This window comes from Neofelis nebulosa, chromosome 2 (genome assembly GCF_028018385.1).
Source record: "Neofelis nebulosa isolate mNeoNeb1 chromosome 2, mNeoNeb1.pri, whole genome shotgun sequence".
Classification (NCBI taxonomy): Eukaryota; Metazoa; Chordata; class Mammalia; order Carnivora; family Felidae; genus Neofelis; species Neofelis nebulosa.
In genome coordinates, this window is record NC_080783.1 from 34,845,551 (window position 1) to 34,864,990 (window position 19,440).

At 34.0% G+C, this 19,440-nt stretch overlaps 1 protein-coding gene and 1 pseudogene across 9 annotated transcripts in view; one reads left to right on the forward strand and one right to left on the reverse strand.

The window, feature by feature from the left end:
* The window catches only part of HYCC2 (hyccin PI4KA lipid kinase complex subunit 2), a 91,887-nt gene that overhangs the window by 33,977 nt on the left and 38,470 nt on the right, over positions 1 to 19,440 (forward strand). For 7 of the 9 annotated variants that reach the window (XM_058709595.1, XM_058709620.1, XM_058709567.1 and 4 more), the window contains 3 exons: positions 10,391 to 10,473; positions 11,667 to 11,768; positions 16,192 to 16,371. In XM_058709595.1, the coding sequence (XP_058565578.1) occupies positions 10,423 to 10,473; positions 11,667 to 11,768; positions 16,192 to 16,371 (333 nt within the window). In that variant the 5' untranslated portion in view covers positions 10,391 to 10,422. Of the gene's footprint in view, positions 1 to 4,565; positions 4,611 to 10,390; positions 10,474 to 11,666; positions 11,769 to 12,506; positions 12,563 to 16,191; positions 16,372 to 19,440 lie in introns of those variants that run through there. The other 2 variants (XM_058709575.1, XM_058709638.1) reach the window with 2 other exon arrangements.
* LOC131490280 (small ribosomal subunit protein eS27-like) lies at positions 9,836 to 10,104 on the reverse strand (annotated as a pseudogene).

Sequence of the window (19,440 nt, forward strand, 5' to 3'; positions counted from 1 at the left end):
TTTTTCAGCAACAGATTGAATGCAGAAGTAATTATGAGATTTGCAAAAAAAAAAAAAAAAAAAAAAAAGTAAAACAACAAATACTACTCTTCTCACCAAATTTGCTTTTGTTCGAGAAAAATAAAATTTCACTTTAAAACATGTCAAAAAAAAAACCCCACTGTGTTAACATGTAATGGGCTTATTTTTTTAAATGAGTTAATAAACTTTTTAAATGTAGGAGTGAAAGGGGGTTCTGAGGCAAAAAGTTGATTTGCTGCTCTAACCCACTAGATTCTACTGCTTTATTAATCAGATAAATTATAGAAAACAACTGATACAATGTTCATACTTGATAGGCTCACTAGTAATTTACTTTTTCTTTTTTTTTTTTAAATTTGTTTTAATGTTTACTTATTTTTGAGAAAGAGAGAGAAAGAGCATGAGCGGGGAAGGGGCAGAGAGAGAGAGGGAGACACAGAATCCGAAGCAGGCCCCAGGCTCTATGCTGTCAGCACAGAGCCCAAAGCGGGGCTTGAACCCATGAACCGCGAGATCATGACCTGAGCCGAAGTCAGACATTTGACTGAGCCACCCAGGCGCCCCTACTTTTTCCTTACTTTTAAGATAATTTTCTTTACATTTTAACATTTTTGAAATCAGGATGTGTCTTAACTGAATAAACTTCAGCTACCAGGCAAGTAAATTGTGAAATAGCAACAGTCATCCTTATTTGGTATTTTGAGAATTTGGCTTTGTGAATTCATTTATTCATTTATCATTTCAATTAATACTAGTAGCACCATATTGAGTTAAATTTTTTTATTAAAATTTTTTTTAATGTTTGTTATTTTTGTGTTACGTTTTTAATTGAGTTTCCATCTGTAAATTGTTGCTTAAAATGTCTATAAAATATCACAATATAATATAGCTTTGCAATGAATAATGGTCTCAGCCGAAGATTGCCTGACATGTGCCAATTAATTCAGAGAAAATTTGCCAGATCCCTCAGTCTCTAATTTCAAACCTGGACAAGGTTGATATTCCTGTTTGATGCATTTGGGAGAATATCTACCTGTCAAACGTTTCTGGGTGCTTTTTAAAGAAGCTATCAACTTCCAACCATATTTAATTTGGAAAAATAAAATTATTAAGCTTAATCACATGGAAAAAGCAGGCAGAAATCTCAGGTTTTATTATGGCCAAAAATAAAACTGTCATTACTGCAGGTGCTAAATAATTGAGTTCATGAGATAAGTAACTAAATCAATAGATGTTTGAGTATCTGTTATGTGCCTCACACTTCTCTGTGAAGTACGGATTCTAGTGGGAAAGACAGACAATAATAAGTAAACAAATAAGATAATTATGATTTTGCTAACTGCTATGAAGGAAACGGACAGAATGATAGGGGATGGAAGGAAGAGGAACTTGGGGAGCCAATTTAAATATAGTAAGTAGAGGGAGCTTCTCTGAGGAAGTGACATTTGAACTGAGTCTAATCCAGACATAAAGAGAGGGCTGGGAGAGTGTGCCTTATGGCTAGTAGAACAAAGATGTCCAGAAGCATAAAGCATAATTAAAATTTTTTTTAATGTTTATTTATTTTTGAGACAGAGAATGAGCAGGGGAGGGGCAGAGAGAGAGGGAGACATAGAATCTGAAGCTGGGTCCAGGCTCTGAGCTGTCAGCACAGAGCCTGATGCAGGGCTCAAACTCATCAACTAAGAGATCATGACCTGAGCCGAAGTCAGATGCTCAACCGACTGAGCCACCCAGGCACCCCAGCATAAAGGATAATTTAAAAAGTCATATGTGATTATATGGATAAGCCTATGTTTTTGTCCTTTAGTTAAACATTTTTTCATTTTAATAAAGGTTTGTTTCTTATTTTCTACTTAAATTTGTTACTGAACAAATTACAGTCTTAAAATTAGTAGTATTGTAGAGTTGAAGAAATATGGTGGTATTTGGTTTTAATTATTAACACCACTGTATTTCTGTATTTAAAAGTATTACGTGGACTCTTGGGTGGCTCAATGGGTTAGGCGTCCGACTTTGGCTCAGGTCACGATTTTGCGGGTTCATGAGTTCAAGCCCCATGTCGGGTTCTGTGCTGACAGCTCAGAGCCTGGAGCCTGCTTCTTATTCTGTGTCTCCCTCTCTCTCTGCCCCTCCCCCATTCATGCTCTGTCTCTCTCTGTCTCAAAAATAAATAAACACTAAGAAAAAAAAAAATGTTAAAAAAAAAGTATTACCTTGCAGTCATTTTAAAAATAGTATTGGTAGAAAAAAAAAATAGTATTGGTAGAAACTAAAGTGATTTGATAAACAAATTTGTTGTTATAGAAGAGATTAGATAGGAATTTAAAATAATGAATTTAACCTGAATGTGAGACTTTCTCTTTTTTTTTCTGAAGGATTACTTGGGGAGCTTTTTAAAATATGTATTCCAGGCTCTATATCAAATAGGGATTCTGATGCAATATATACAGATAAAAAGATTTGTGGGATTTTTTTGAAAATAATATTTGGGTTTCTTTTTTATTTTAAAAGCAGTTGATGTTCTTTGTAGAGAATTGGAAAAAAATATTAATTTTAGTTGCTTGTCCTTGCCCTTTTCTATAAAGCAGTAGCATACATTTAAAAAATCTTCTAATCCCTTGTAGTTAGCAAAAACATAACTTACTAGTTTATAAATTTTTCCTAAAACATAAAACCTGGATTTAAACCATTTTTATATTTTAAATATTTATGTTAAAAACTTCTTCATTTTGGGGGCACCTGAGTGGTCAGTCGGTTGAGTGTCTGACTTCAGCTCAGGTTATGATCTCAAGGTTCGTGGTTTTGAGCCCCATATCAGGATCTGTGTTGACAACTCAGAGCCTGGAGGCTGCTTCAGATTCTGTGTCTCCCTCTCTCTCTGCCCCTTCCCGGCTCATGCCGTGTCTCTCTCTGCCTCTCAAAAATGAATAAACATTAAAAAAAATTTTTTTAAGTTGCTCATTTTGACTTTTTAAAGTTTATTTTTGTGTAACAATAGCTAGTTAGAAAACACAGTGAAGGGGCTGCTGGGTGACTCAGTCAGTCAAGGATCCAACTCTTGATTTCGGTGCAGATCACAATCTCATGGTTTTTAGGATTGAGCCCTGCATTGGGTTCTGCGCTGACATTGCGGAGACTGCTTGGGATTCTCTCTCTCTCTCTCTCTCTCTCTCTCTCTCTCTCTCTCTCTCTCTCTCTGCCCATCCCTAGCTCTCTCTAAATAAACTTAAAAAAAAAATAATGAAAAAGAACCAGCGTCACAAGATAATATAAACCATACAGGAATCAACTTAATTGGAAATGTGTTGACCTACATGAAGAAAAAATAAAATTTATATTAAGATGTATAGAAGAGGATTTTTAATAAAGAACAATGCCATGCTTCTGTATGGGTTAACTCAATGTTGTGGAGATGTGATTTGGAATTAATTTGTAAACTCCTATGAGAATGGAGTGTAGGAAAGAAACTTATCAATATAATTCTAATATTCCTCTGGAAGAAGGAAGCAGGCAATAATAAACACATTTTTAGGAAAAAGAATCTCTATACAAGAAGGGACTTGGAATATTTTTTACTAAGCTACAGTAATTAAAACATTATAGTCCTGGTGCAAAATTAATGGGAAAGTAGCTCAGAAATAGTTCCAAATGTATGTAAGACTTTTTGTATGTGACAAAAATAGCATTTCAAGTAACTGAGGAAAAACTGGACATAAAATATATTAGAACAATTTAGAGCTGTCAGGAGAAAAACATTTGTTAGATCTTAATCTCATATCACATTCTAAAGTAACTTCCAGATTGTTTAAACTATAAATGTCATTTCTAATTTTAGAAGATTCACACTTAACTAAACAAGCAGAGCAATTTTTAAAATATAATAACATATATTGTGGTATCTTATACATCACAGCATTTTGTGTATAAAATCTTTAATGTTTTGGCAATAGGTATGAATGTTGATACTAATTTTTATTATCTTAGTTTTAAAAGTCATGTATATCATTAATAAATGCAGGACAATTAAAGCCTTTATATTTAGATTTATTTAGATATTTTCATGCTGAGGTATTAGCTTTATAAGTAGAGTAGGGAGAAATTATTCTGTACATGTGACAGTCATGTGCTTTAAAAATACATGATTGGGGGCACCTGGGTGGTTCAGTTGGTTAAACGTCTGACTTTGGCTCAGGTCATGATCTCACAATATGTGAGTTCGAGCCCTGCATTGGGCTCTGCTCTGACAGCTCAGAGCCTGGAACCTGCTTTGGATTCTGTATCTCCCTCTCTCTGCCCTTCTCCTCCTTGAGCCCTGTCTCTTTCTCTCTCTTTCTCAAAAATAAACATTAAAAAAAAAAGATGGAGTATGGTTTTGAGAGTTTATTTATATTTGGATATACTATCAATAATATTTATATCCTGTGACCTTAAAATTTCAAATCCAGTTTTTACAAGTGATACTACAGAAAAGAACAGAAAATACATAAATAAGTATGAAGATGTTCATTGCAGCATTTTTTTTTTTTTTTTTTGTAATATAGGAAAATTGAAAACAACCTATGTGTTTATCAGTAAACTATTAAATGGTAAGTTTTGGGCTTAATTGCTCTATGGCTGTTAAAAAGAATGAGATCTATAGGTCTTCCGTATTTTTGGCAACTGAAAAAAGCATATTGTAGAAAACTACATCTGATGAACATGTGACTATAAACTATATACATGCACTTATATATAAACATGCATATACATAAATATATATTTGAAAGAAAAATAAATACCAGATGGTTGACTCTGTTTAATCTTCATGGGTGGGATAGTTGGGATTTCCTTTTTTTTTTTTTTTTTTACATACATATACTATTTATAATATTTGAACATTATTTAATAATTGACTATCAACCATTAATTCATATTTGTAGCTAAATATATTTGTAAAATTATAAAGATAACAGTTGATATGCAGGGCAGAAATCGCTTTTTAATTTTCCAGGAAATAAAAAATTAAAATCAGTTGAAATCCGGCAATAGAGATACAGGAGTTTTTTTAAGTTACAATTTGTTTATTGGAAATCAGTCCTTGGTGTCACCACTACAATGAAATTATGCTTTTCTTCCTTACATGGTAATAAATATATCAGAAGTATTTACCTTCTTTTCTGGAGTACTCTTCAAAGAGGATGTAAAATTCTGTTTTTCTTCTTAATCTTGTGCTCCATTGAGCTCATTAGAAATAATAAAGTGGTAGGAAGAAGATGCTATAAATTATATTAACAAAGCAGCCCCTTTTGTTTATGTCTTCATAAGAGACTTGAGGAAAGGAAATACTAAAGGGAGATGAAGATATTAGAATTTATACTTAAATTTTTTCCTAAGAAACTAATGTAGGTTTTGTTTTAATATACTTTATTTGAAGCTTAATAAAAATGTAACCTGGGGCACCTGGGTGGCTCAGTTGGTTAAGCGTCTGACTTAATCTCAGTTCAGGTCTTGATTTCAGGATTGTGAGCTCAAGCCCTGTGTTGGGCTCCAGGCTGGCCGTGAAGCCTATTTAAAAAAAAAAAAAAAAAAATGTAACCTAGCTTACTTATTTTTCAGGTACTTTGTAAGTCAAAAACATTTCTTTAAAATTTTTTTTTAATGTTTATTTATTTCTGAGACAGAGAGAGACAGAGCATGAGTGGGGGAGGGTCAGAGAGAGAGGGAGACACAGAATCAGAAGCAGGCTCCAGGCTCTGACCTGTCAGCACAGAGCCCGACGTGGGGCTCGAACTCACAAACCGTGAGATCATGGCCTGAGCTGAAGTTGGTCACTCAACTGACTGAGCCACCCAGGCTCCCCCAAAACATTTTTATTCTCAGTAGCTGTTCAGGTATTTTAGTTTCCAGAGACTTGGTAGGAATTCTCAGAGCAAATGCTGTGGCAAGACTGAAATTTCTTTAGTCTTAATACTATTGGGAAATTTGTAGCTAGATGTGAAAAGGATACTAGTCCTCTCTCTGCATTGTAGCCAGGTGAGCTTTTCAAACCTTGAATCTTATAATACATCTGCCTAAAATCCTTAGTCACTTTCTACGCTTAAGGCAGACTGTAAATTCCTATTTATACCATCTGGGCCATGCCTACCTTTCTACACCCTCAACGTTTGTCCCTTGCTTTTTGGTCACTTGGATCTTCTTTCAGATTTCCTGTGTTTTCTTCTTGCCACAGGGCCATTATATAGGCTGTTCCCTCTTTCGAGAATGCTCTTTTCCTAATTCTTTAATTCTACTGATCTTTGTTATCTCACCTTAACTGTTGCCTTAGAGAAGTCTTCTTTGATTCCCTCATCAATGTTAGGTTCCTTTTATATGCTTTTGTGTGTCATGACTTCTTATTCTTCATCTCTTTGCAAAAATGCATTTAGTTTTCTGTACTAGATAAATGCTTCATTATAGTGACTTTCCATCTGGTTTTATCATTGTATTACCAGCTCCTAGCATAATGGCTGTCATTTGTGTTTAAGAAATACTTATGGAATGGATCAATGAATTTCTGACTAAATTCTGCCTTTGCTTTAAAGTCGTCTCCTGGAGTTCTGAGCAGCTTTCAGAGGCAACTACCTTAGGGTATTTAGACAATTGTTCATAAACATTTTTTATTGAGGTATAATTTATGTAGAGTCAGAGGTACATTAATCATAGCCCTGTCATGGAATCCATTTTTAGGTGAAGAACGAGGTTTCAAAAGGTAGTACCATTTAACTGTTGTTTAAAAGGAAAAAAGGGAATTCTGACATTGATTTGAACAATCATCATAATAAATGTGGGAACCTCACAAAATTACTTCTTTGAAGGCCATTTTCATTTGGATGTATGGCTGTGGTATATTTTGTGAAGGTTTTTTTTTAAATTAATTATTTATTTTAGACCTCATTTATTTTAGTTTTTTATTTTTTTTAATTTACATCCAAATTAGCTTATAGTGCAATGATGATTTCAGGAGTAGATTCCTTAGTGCCCCTTACCCATTTAGCCCATCCCTCTCCTACAACCCCTCCAGTAACCCTCATTTTGTTTTCCATATTTATGAGTCTCTTCGGTTTTGTCCCCCTCCCTGTTTTTATATTATTTTGTTCCCCTTCCCTTATGTTCATCTGTTTTGTCTCTTAAAGTCCTCATATGAGTGAAGTCGTATGATTTTTGTCTTTCTCTAATTTCAGTTAGCAAAATACCCTCCAGTTCCATCCATGTAGTTGCAAATGGCAAGATTTCATTCTTTTTAATTGTCGAGTAATACTCCATTATATATATACACCACATCTTCTTTATCCATTCATCCATCGATGGACATTTGGGCTCTTTCCATACTTTGGCTATTGTTGATAGTGTAATTTTTATTTATTTTGAGAAAGAGCAAGCGAGGAGGGGGGGCAGCAAAAATGGGGGACGGACAGAGAGCGAGAGACCAAGAATTCCAAGCAGCACAGATCCCACTGTGAGGCTCAAGCTCACAGACTGGCGATCATGACCTGAGCTGAAACCAAGAGTCGGATGCTTAGCTGACTGAGCCACCCAGGCTCCCCTGTGAAGTTATGTTTTAAGAGTCTTATTTCTTCAGCAAGAGTTTGTAACTTGAGTGTCCATGTCTGTTAATGAGCTTTAGTTGATCTGAACTCCCAGAAATTATTTGCAGAATTGTGTATGTATGGGTATTGTGTTTATCTTTTTATGTAGTGTTTATTAATCCTTTTTTTCTGAAATTTTATTATGGAACATTTCAAACTTATCATAAAGTAATGACATTAGTGTAATAAAACATATATACCAGTTATTCAGCTTGAATGGTTATTAATTCATAGCCAGTCATATTTCATCTATACCTAATTAGTTTTCCTTCTTTGACTGCTCCTGCTCCTGTCCTGATTGATTGATTGATTGATTCTTTATTTATTTATTTATTTTTATTTTTGAGAGAGAGAGAGAGAGAGAGTGCTAGCGCAAGCAGGGGGAGAGGAGCAGAGGGAGAGAGAAAGATCCCAAGCGGACTCCATACTCAGCACCGAGCCTGACGTGGCGCTCAATCCCACGACCCTGGGACCATGACTGAGCTGAAATCAAGAGTTGGGCACTCAACTGACTGAGCCACCCAGGTGCCCCTGCCCTGATTATTTTAAAGCAAGTCTCTGACACATTTCACCAGTAAATATTTCAGTATGTAACTTTAAGAAACAAGCAGTATTAAAACAAAAAACAAAAAAAACCCAACCTAACTATAATAGTTATCAAATATAAAAATAACCTATGATAATTCCTTAATTTTATATCATCAAATAACCAGTCGTGTTCTGCTTTCTCCAGTTGTATCATACACTTTTTAATTGTTTGAGAATCAGAGTCCAAGAAAGATTCATATGTTGGTTATTGATTTTTTTAATCTGTTAGGTTTTCCTACTATCTTTTTTCTCTAGAAATTTATTTGACTAAATTCATCAGTCTATCTTAACAGCATTTGCTATTTGAAAATAAAGGAAATGTCTTACTCCTAACAGCATTTGCTATTTGAAAATAAGGGGAATGTCTTACTCCTCTTCATACTCCTTCCTTACATCGTACTTGATATAGTGCATTATAGAGAGACATTAAAAAGTCCTTTTGGAATTGAAGGGGGAGAATTAGAAAATCTGATTCCTTTTTACAGGGACAAATTTAGTGTGAAATTTGACACACTTTTAGGAAATACTATCTTTTAATAAAGAAACTTATTTCAGGGGCGCCTGGGTGGCTCAGTCTGTTAAGCGGCCGACTTCGGCTCAGGTCATGATCTCGCGGTCCGTGAGTTTGAGCCCCGCGTCGGGCTCTGTGCTGACAGCTCAGAGCCTGGAGCCTGTTTCAGATTCTGTGTCTCCCTCTCTCTGACCCTCTCCCGTTCATGCTTTGTCTCTGTCTCAAAAATAAATAAACGTTAAAAAAAAAAAAAGAAACTTATTTCAGTTGCTTTGAAGACATTATTCTCCCCCCAGAGAAGTTCTTTATTTTTTCCAGTTCTTAACTTTTTTCTTTTTTTCAGTGCTTATTTATTTTTGAAAGAGAGACAGAGTGTGAGCAGGGAAGGGGCAGAGAGGCAGAGACAGAAGATCCAAAGCAGGCTCTGGGCAGACAACAAAGAGCCCTATGCAGGGCTTGAACTAACAAACTGTGAGATCATGACCTCTCCCGAAGTTGGACGCTTAACCTACTAAGCCACCCAGGTGCCCCTACCTCTTACTTTTTGAGCCTTTAAATTAAATTAAAATCCAAGACTTTTTCATTGTCTTTCTCACTTTAAAAATAATATAGGCTGTTTTAATTTTTTTCTGTAACTTAAGAGTTACACATAATTAGAATATCCTCAGTATTCCTTACCTCAGAGGTAAACACTTAAAAGAGTTTAGTGGATATATTCGTCCAGGCTTTTTTCACATTTTATTTAGTTTTTTAATGGAATTATAGTTCACATAATTATACAACTTGCTTTTTCTACTTGGATATTTTTCCATTATAGAAAAAATATAAATCTACCTTCTTTAAAGCCCTTATTTGTATAAACATTTATAATCAGTGTGCTGAATATATGACCCTTGATTTCTAGCTTTTCTATATTTGTCATTTATAATCTGTCACGTGGTTTGTTGTATGAAATGTAACTTAATTCCAATTGTATATTTGGCAGAAGCTCTAAGCATAGACTATTCATTTGTCTTGGGTAATGTGCAGTTTGATTTTACTCAGTAAACTTGTTTTTTGGTTTTGGTTTTGTTTTATCCCAAATCTGTTTATTGGAATAGTTTCTTACTCATCTTGAGTCCGGGTGCTTTAAGGGCTTCCGTCTGAAGGAGCATCCTTCTATAAGCCTTGCTTTTCCTCCTGTAGGCTGGCAGAGGACAGTGGAACAGCCAACACACAAAACAACCATTTGTGCATGGCTAAAGATGGTGGTGATTTTGTAGCATCCTGGGCACTTTACGTCCATGAAGTAGGAGTTGGGGCTCTGCACCAAGTGTTTCTTCTTGTACTTCCTCTTCTCTTCCAGGACAGGTGGAGGAGGTCCTTCACAAGGGGCATGTTCTTGTGAGGAAGTATAAACTTGTTTTTGCCACTTTGAAATATATTTCTTGGGGAAAATATAAAAGTATTAGGAAAAGAAGTTTCAAATATATCCCTGAAAATAGAATTTATTTCTTAAAAATAAGTTTTGTTTTAATTGAGCTCTAGTCTAGAAGTAGGCCTTCTTATCTAAAATATATACAAGGTTAGTTTTTCTGTTAGTGAAAGGTGCACATCCTTTACCTTTGGTAGTTTCTTTAAGTACATGATGCCATCTTCAAGTTTGGTGCTTTTTTTCTTTCAGAGATAAAAAAAAGGACTAGAAGTTAGAAGAAGATGCTGGGATCTGAACGTGGTGTTGTGGAAGAATGGTTATCAGAATTCAAGGTAAATTGGATTGGTGATAAGAATGTATCATATGATTCTATATGTCCATAATTCAAACAGTGAATATGTGCTCTGGAGAAACCAAAACAAATGTTATGATATGAAGTGGAAATGGCAAAATATGAAATAATGTGTTTCTGTAATTGTAACTCTTTAAAAAGGCACTAAGGTGAATAATGGCTAGAAGGTAATATGGAAAAATAAAAATAGTTGTTAGGATTGATGAGGGGATATATCCATTTTTAAATATATTTAATAAAAAAGGGGAAGCTTCCAAGCTTTAATAAGGCACAGACATAGGATTTGTGTCTTATATTTTTATTTCCTGTAATTAAAAATCATTCATTGATTTTATTTAAAACTATATAACTTCTGAACTAATAGAAATAAATGTTTCATAAGTATAAAACGCAAGAATAAAAATATATTCTAGGGGCGCCTGTGTGGTTCAGTCGGTTAATCATCCAACTCTTTATTTCAGCTCAGGTCATGATCTCACAGTTCGTGAGTTTGAGCCCCACATCAGGCTCTGCACTGAGGGCGCAGAGCCTGCTCGGGATTCTCTCTCCCCCTCTCCCTGCCCTCTTTCCCTCCCCCAAAATAAATAAAACTTATTAAATTGTGTGTGTGTGTGTGTGTGTGTGTGTGTGTGTATTCTATACTTATTTTTTTTTTTTAGACTAGGTTAGTTTTGTTGTTGTTGTTGTTGTTGTTTTAGTGTTTTTATTTATTTTTGAGACAGAGAGAGACAGAGCATGAGTAGGGGAGGGGCAGAGAGAGAGGGAGACACAGAATCCAAAGCAGGCTTCAGTCTCTGAGCTGTCAGCACAGAGCCCGACGTGGGGCTCGAACTCCCAGACTGTGAGATCATGATCTGAGCTGAAGTCGGATGCTTAACTGACTGAGCCACCCAAGTACCCCTAGAGTAGGTTAGTTTAAAGTGACCCTTTTCAGCAAATCTTGGTACGTGTGATTTCTAATAATTTTTCATGGTTGACTAGTTAGAAGAACTGTACACTATAACATCCTAACAATTTGTCTTATTAACTCTAATGATATTTCTTGTATTAATTATCTTTACTTTTCTTAATTGACTCTATCATAAATCTTTTCAAGAGAAACTGAGGTAAAATATATTTCCTGACTTCCCAAATATTAAGTTTGCTTTTGATTTCCTTTGATGTTTCTTTTAGGCGTTACCTGACACTCAGATCACCAATTATGCAGCAACTTTACACCGGAAAAAAACACTGGTCCCAGCCCTCTATAAAGTTATTCAAGATTCGAATAATGAGGTAGGAAAGCTTATAAGAAAAATAATTTCAACATAGTAAAGTGAAATATGTGTACTGAAACACATATGTAAGTTTTGTAGTTTTCCCTCCTCTTTTTTAAAATCCTTCTTATGGAACTGGAAAACTTTCTACTGTTTTTCATTCTGATAGTTGCTTTGGCTTTCCCTTTCCCTTCCCTCTTTATATTTTTAAATGTTTTGACAGATTTGTTCCTGTTGAGGACTGTATGTTTTGAGTCTTGATCTGAGTGACCATCATCTCAATAGATTACTTATTAATTTGAAACTTTTCTCTGTTTCTGTTTGGGATGTTTCCTTTTCTAGAATCCAAATGTTAGCCTTACACTGATTCAGCTTTTTTAAATTTTAAGTATGTTTGCTGTTATTTTATTGACAGTGTGGAAGTGTATATATTACTCTGATCAGTGAACTCAAACTGGTAACATGAAATGATGCTGCTAGTAAATTTAGCTTGAAAATGATTGGAGAAAGCACTATTTAGCCTAAATAGTTAAGATCAATAAACTTAGAGTAAGAGTTTCCTGTTATTCAGCTTTGTGATAGAAGAAGGAAAAAAAAATTCAGCTGTTGAATCTATATGTTAATTTATGCAAAATACACACATTATCTTTCCATTAACACAATAGTATGACATATAGTTTTATCACCACTGGATTCATGTATGCTTTAAAATGAAAATGAAAGGAACACACAGGAAAGTAGCTTCTTATCTTCCCAGATACAGCCTCCAAGAGTGCCTCTGCTGTGTACTGGAGTGAGTTTGAAGAAGTTCAGGTAATCATCTCCTAACCAGCAGCTTAATTTAAAGTGCATCTTAATTTTTGTCCTACCACTAAAAGCTTGCTTTATTGACCTCTTTCTTTACTATCTCCTAAACTTGGATTGGCTCTCAGTTAGGCTTGCATCTGTTGCTGTTTATAGCAGCAATTGCAGGATTCATTTGCTTCTTTTTCTCTTGCTGTGTATTTATGTTTTATAACTTTAGGTGTAGTAATGTATATATATTCATATCCTTTTTGGTTAGGAGTTTTCAAAATTCTGTTTGAATAATGAATGTGTGTTATTTCCTACCCCTTGTTTTGCACTGTCTTAACATTTAAGCTTTGCTTATTAAAATTTGTTTTATGCTTTCTCTTTACATTGTAAGCTCTTCATGAGCAGTGGTCATATAGTCTGTATTTGTTACTTCCCTAGAATCTACTATATTATCATGTACATAATGAACACTTAGTAAATATTGATTAGAAGAATAGTGAAACACAAAATGAGATTCTAAAATGCTATCATTTTCATTAACACTCACAAGTATATAAAAAGGATTGGTTTCCTTTTTTATACTTTAGAAGCTCTGACATTAAAAAAAGTTATTCACATTACTTTATATTGTAATACTTCATAATAATGTATGAGACCTTATCATGGGTAGAATTGGAAAATTACAGCTTGAGAGATAAAAGCTCAACAGTAGTCATTATAATCAACCAGTTGCCAGAGCAGAGCTGTCTTTCCATCTTTTCTCCTGTCAGGTTATAAGGTTCTAACCATGTGGTCATATTTCAGAAAAGCAGAATGTAGAGCTCTATAGAATCTCAAACTAATTCTGGATTTCAGTTATAGAAGGAGGCCCCTTTTAGTCCTGATTTTATTGTATTCTGAAACGTAACTGTTTTACTTAGTTAACAGGAAATTATTTCAGAAAATCGTCACATGCCACATATAATATTAATTGAAGCTTATGGTGATCTTACAGTTTTGCTTTAAAGACCTTAAAAGTTCTTAAGAAAGTGTATTTCCTAGTTTAGTATTACATATCATGGCCAACCTGTACTGCAGCTGAAATTTTAATCTCTACACCAAACTTATTGCTTAATTTTCCTCATTTCCTTTGTTCTAGAGGTTTCCACACCAAACATACTGCTTAATTTTCCTCATTGCCTTTGTTCCAGATCCTCTAGTCACTCTTGCAGTTCTTCCCCTTCAGGAAGACCTCCATCTAATCGTTATGTTAACCCTATCACTTTTTCATGATTTGATTCCCTTTCCTTCTTCCTTCACATGGCTCACTTCTCTCTTTACCCAGCTAAATTTTCATAGGTCATTTCCTTGCAAACATTCTTAGCTCCTTTGCTTCTCATTCCATTCATTAGTTCTTTTTCTTTGGGGGAAAATCTCAACACTGGAAAAAATCCAGCCATCCATCTTCTTCAGGCCTGTACCTGAGCAGCAGAACATACTTGCAGAACACAGTTTTGTTGACTTTCTCCACTTTAAATGCAGGACTAAAAGGCTCAAGGTCACATAATACTGCCTTGCATTCTTGCTTTACTTTCTTGGTACACTGTCCCACTGCATTTTACACCTTCTCTTTCCTCATACTCTTACCCTCCTTTTCCTCATCTCCAGCTTGCTTTCTGTGTCCTTAAAAAAGAAGAAGATAATTGGGAACTCTCATATTTTCCCCTTCCTATCTACCACTCTACCAGCTTTTCCACCTACATTCTTTTTCCTTTTCTGCTGTTCAGTGGATGAAGTGTCTCAGGTGGTATCAAAGTGTCTCTTGTACTTAGGCCTGGATCACATCTTCTCTGGCCACCTCAAAGATTGCTCCTGCAGTTATCCCTCCTCATTCCTTCATCATTGATTTCTGACCAAACTCCTCCTCCTCCCCATTTTTAAAAAAAGCAGAGTAAAAATTTTGACAACTCTGTATTTCTTTGCTATGCTTAGTTAAAATGTAGTCTCTTACATGCCATTGTGGTTCTTGCTACTGAGGAAGGGAAGTTAAGGTCTTTATAACAGAAACGAATCATAATTGTACCATGGCGAATAAAATTGAGAGACAGCAATTCTGGAGTCTTTGACTAAAGAGAAAAATAGATTTAAAACATAGATATATATTTTTAATAAATACACTTATGAGAGCAGCAATCTTTAATTCCCCAAAAGAGCTTTTTTGTCAGTACTTTAAAAAGATACCAGCAGTTGACTATTTTCAGAAATTTATTACTTCATTATTGACACTACGCGGAATATACTATTTGTAGTTAAATAATCCTCACCTCCTACTCTCAACCTTCATTCTAGTATAAGAAATGTGGGATAGTGGAAGCATCAACTTGGTGTTCGAAGACCTGAATTTTAAGTGTCTTCCTCCACCACTAACTTCTGTGACTTTGAGCAAATTGTCTGACTAGTCTAGACTTCTGTTTAAGGGGAGAATTGAAATTTTTTGAAGATTGTAAATATTATGACAGTGATTTCACATAATGGGCCTAGTAGTTACTAGACACGAGGGTGTACATGTGTGTGAACTTTTTTAGCTTTAAAGTCATTCCCTAAGAGCTAAGCTTAGCTCATCTAAATATATTAACTGTACAGTTAACATTGGGTTTGTTGATTTTTGATTTGCAATCCTGAAAGTAGTGACTTATTCTAGACGGTTAGGTTATTACAGACCTATATAACTTCATTCAAACAGATTTCCAAATGTATATGCATTATTTAATCATTCAGAAAAGAAGGTAGCATATAAATACTGAATGATTCATTTTAAAGCTAGTATTAAATTTTAATTTAGACATTTTTTATAGTTTCTTGTCAATGTGTTATTTGCATTTTAAAATCATACCCAGTTTTGTGTAGTCTATAGTTATTTGAACAAAACCATTTTAGAGTGGCAGTACATGATTAGGAAAAAGGGAGAGATTTATTTAACCTGCTCATTTTCTTTAGTTTTCAAGGTGAAAAAGATCTTCATAAGTCCTATTGTGTGATATCATATGAAAAATTTAACACTAAAAAAGCTATTCCTATATTTTCAAAATCTTTAAATATAATTAGTAGAATTTAAGTCAGTCTTAAAACATAAAAGTAATTCATTTGTTTTACTTGTATGTATGTAAAATATTAGCTAACATTTTGGATATCCAATTATTATATATTGCAAAATCCCTTTGTCTACTGAGTAGTATATAATTTTATTTAAATCATAATCTAAGTTGAGATTTAAAGTTTATTTCCAACAAGAGCATTTGAAGTTATTTTCTTTCAATAGAAACTTTTTAAAGTGGAGGATAGTAAGGGCTGATAATAATAGAAAAGGAAACAATATAAATGTAGTACATTGGTTAAATAATTATCTAACAAATTTAACGGATCAGTGTATTGAAAAATAAGTTGATATTATATGGGCACAAAATACTTATAGTTAGTAAATTGGTCAGTTTAATATATAGTCTCTGTGCATAAGTAGAGATTAAGGTTTGGGACACATTGATTCAAAATATGCAAAAATTAATACTGAAAATTTATTTTTTAAATATTACACAAGTATATGTGCTTTAAAAAAAACACAGTTACAGCAAATGAATAGAAATAGCTAATGTACTTTATTTTCCTTTTAGCTTCTGGAGCCTGTCTGCCACCAGCTGTTTGAGCTCTATCGTAGCTCTGAAGTTCGACTTAAGAGGTTCACACTGCAGTTCTTGCCGGAATTAATGTGGGTTTATTTACGGCTTACAGTTAGCCGAGACAGACAGAGTAATGGTTGCATTGAAGCACTTCTGTTAGGAATTTACAATTTGGTAAGTTGAAAAAGATAGTTTGGGAAACTTTAAGTATTTTGTAAAAATTTTCTGAAGTAATACTTAAAGAATATTTATTAAAAAAATAAATTGAAAGGTCTACTGAGTAATTTATTTGAATTTATGAGAGGCTTAATAAGTAATTGCCAATAATGCATTTTATAAAATAGGTGAAAATATTATAATTGATAGCATTGTTAATATTTTGTGACTTATCTTTAAATTACTTTATTTGACCAATGTTTATGAATGTGCTCCATTTAAAATTTTTGAAATTTATTTTGAATAATCATTTGATAAAATATATACTTGACACTGTATTGTTTGAAATTCTTCTAAGAAATTCTTAAGTATCTTAAACATTATTCTGGGGTTTTTTTCCCCAGTGTCCAGTTAGGACTTTGGTATTGAAATTCCTGCTCTTTGAAGATGTCCTTTGTATTTAGTATTCATTGTAAACAAGCACTCCACACAATAAATTTTTTTTTCCATATTAATTTTTCAAATTTAAATCCAAGTTAGTTAATATATAGTGTAATAATATCAAGAGTAGACTTTAGTGATTCATCACTTACATATAACACCCAGTGGTCATCCCAACAAGGGTAAAGTACCTCACAAAACATTGAGTTTCACTGTAAATAAATATTTTTCTATACCAATGTTCAACCCTCAAAGTATTATCCCTTAAAAGATCATTAGAAAACATTTCTATCCCTGGAACATATATCTGAAGAAAGGAGTATGGCCTTTGGAATCATTTGTATTTTATTTAAAACTAGGCCCTGCCATTTGTTTGCTGTTTTAAATTTGGTCAGGTTACTTAATATCTTGACTTCAGTTGCTTCATCTGTAAAACAAAAATAAAACATTGTTAACAGGATTAAAAACAATTAGGAGAGGCGTGCCTGGCTGTTTCAGTTGGTAGAGCATACAACTCTTGATCTTGGGGTTGTGAGTTTGAGCCCCACATTGGGTTTAGAGATTGCTTAAAAATAAAATCTTAAAAACAAAAAAACAATTAGGAGAATCCACATACTACCTGAGGTGTTTAATAAATGTCATTAATAGTAGTAGCAGTATCAAGTAGTATTAAGGGAGAGGTTTTTTTTACATGAAAAGCTGGTCTAGGTATAAAATTCTCTAATTTGCCAACTTGCCTGATTGTTTTTTCTTTTAAAGCAGGAAATTTGTTTCATATATTACTCTCTCCTCTAGTACTTAGTACAGGCACTTAGTAGATGTATGTTGATTTAATAATTGAATTTGGTGGGGTGCCTGGGTGGCTCAGTCGGTTGAGCGTCCGACTTCAGCTCAGGTCACGATCTCACGGTCCGTGAGTGCGAGCCCCGCGTCGGGCTCAGGGCTGATGGCTCAGAGCCTGGAGCCTGCTTCCGATTCTGTGTCTCCCTCTCTCTCTGCCCCTCCCCCATTCATGCTTTGTCTCTCTCTGTCTCAAAAATAAATAAACGTTAAAAAAAAATTAAAAAAAAAATAATTGAATTTGGTATTTTCAATTATGTTGAAAATTAAGCTATCTTTTTACTCATTTTTTTAACGTAATAAAATTCAGTAGTGGGACAAATGAAGCAAAGTATTTTTAAGCAGGATGCTGACAAGTTCTTAACAGTGCTTATTGGTGCTATGGTTTAATTATCTTTTAGCATCTTAAAAATAGTGTACTTACAAAGTAAATGGTCAGTTATATATCAGAATGTAACCCATGCTTCTGTCTTCTTCTAATTCATTTACTGTCTGTGTTCTTTCTTCTCTGTGGCTCTCAATTTTTCTCACCACCTAGGGTTTCTTTTATATATTTATTTTCTTTTTTTCACTTTCCCTCTCGAGAACTTCTCTCTTGTTTCACATAGCCTCAGAGGGAGTTTTATATTGCCCTCAGTTTAAACAAACTGTAGAACATCCTTCTTCAAGAACACACAAATATAAATAAAAGTTATTTGGCTTAATTTGAAATTTAGGAATAAAAATTAAAGTCGTATTGCCTAACTTAAATTAGGTCCATCCGTCTTACCGTAGACTTTCTCTGAGGCATACTGGCCTGAATGTGGTAATAACTAGTTTGACTACAAAATAGTTAAATGATCTCTCCAAGGAATTTTTAAACCCATTTTCCTGCCAAAATTAGAGGTAAGACCAATGTTCACATATAATTGGTACTCTCCTGTGACATATTAAACTCAGAAATGAGCCCTACAGAGAAGTTCTTTTGGGTTTTTGTTTTGTTGATGATAGTTATTGTTGTTGTTTCTTCCATTTGTGCTGTGTAACTCTCAGTCTGTCTCCGACCTTTCTTCTAGGTCTACTAAGGGGGCAGCCTTCTCTCTCTGGATTTTATGCTAATTATGAATATATTAATGTGGATTAATATGTAAAATTAATTAATTAAAATTAATTGATATGTAAAAGAAACATAGACCAAATGAGGCAGTGGAGGAAAGGAGTGGTAATGGAGGAGCATTTCACCCCTCTATATGCTAGTGTCTATAGGCAGATTTTTATTGATACCTGTAGACCACCAGAGGTACCAGAGACTAGAAATGAAGGACACCATTGTCTTTTTCATTGAAAGATAAAGTGCTTTTAAAAGAAAACAATTTTCTTGCAATTCAGTAAAAATTACTTAAATATGAATCTATTTTTAATCACTTGGACTAATATTCATTATGTTAATATGTAGCTTAAATTGGGTCATTAGTCTTTTGCTGAATAATTGTAATAGTTTTTTTTAGTCAGGATTCATTCTGTGTTAGAATAATGTGTTTTTTCTTATTTAATAAGTATTTCTTGGCTAAAACATATAATCTGTTTGACTCAGATCTAATTGCTTATAATCTCCCTGTCCTATCTGTAAATTTAACATGAAAGATGATTTGTGTGCCTGCTTTATGTCTTTGCTGTCACATTGCATTTGATTTAGTTATAGTATTGTGCTGCTTATCTCTCAGAGGGTAACTCAACTACTAAACTGTGTAATTTGCTAATAGGTTAGAAAAGATACACTAGGATAGTAATATTTTTTGTATATTGCTATTTCTAAAACTTCCTCAG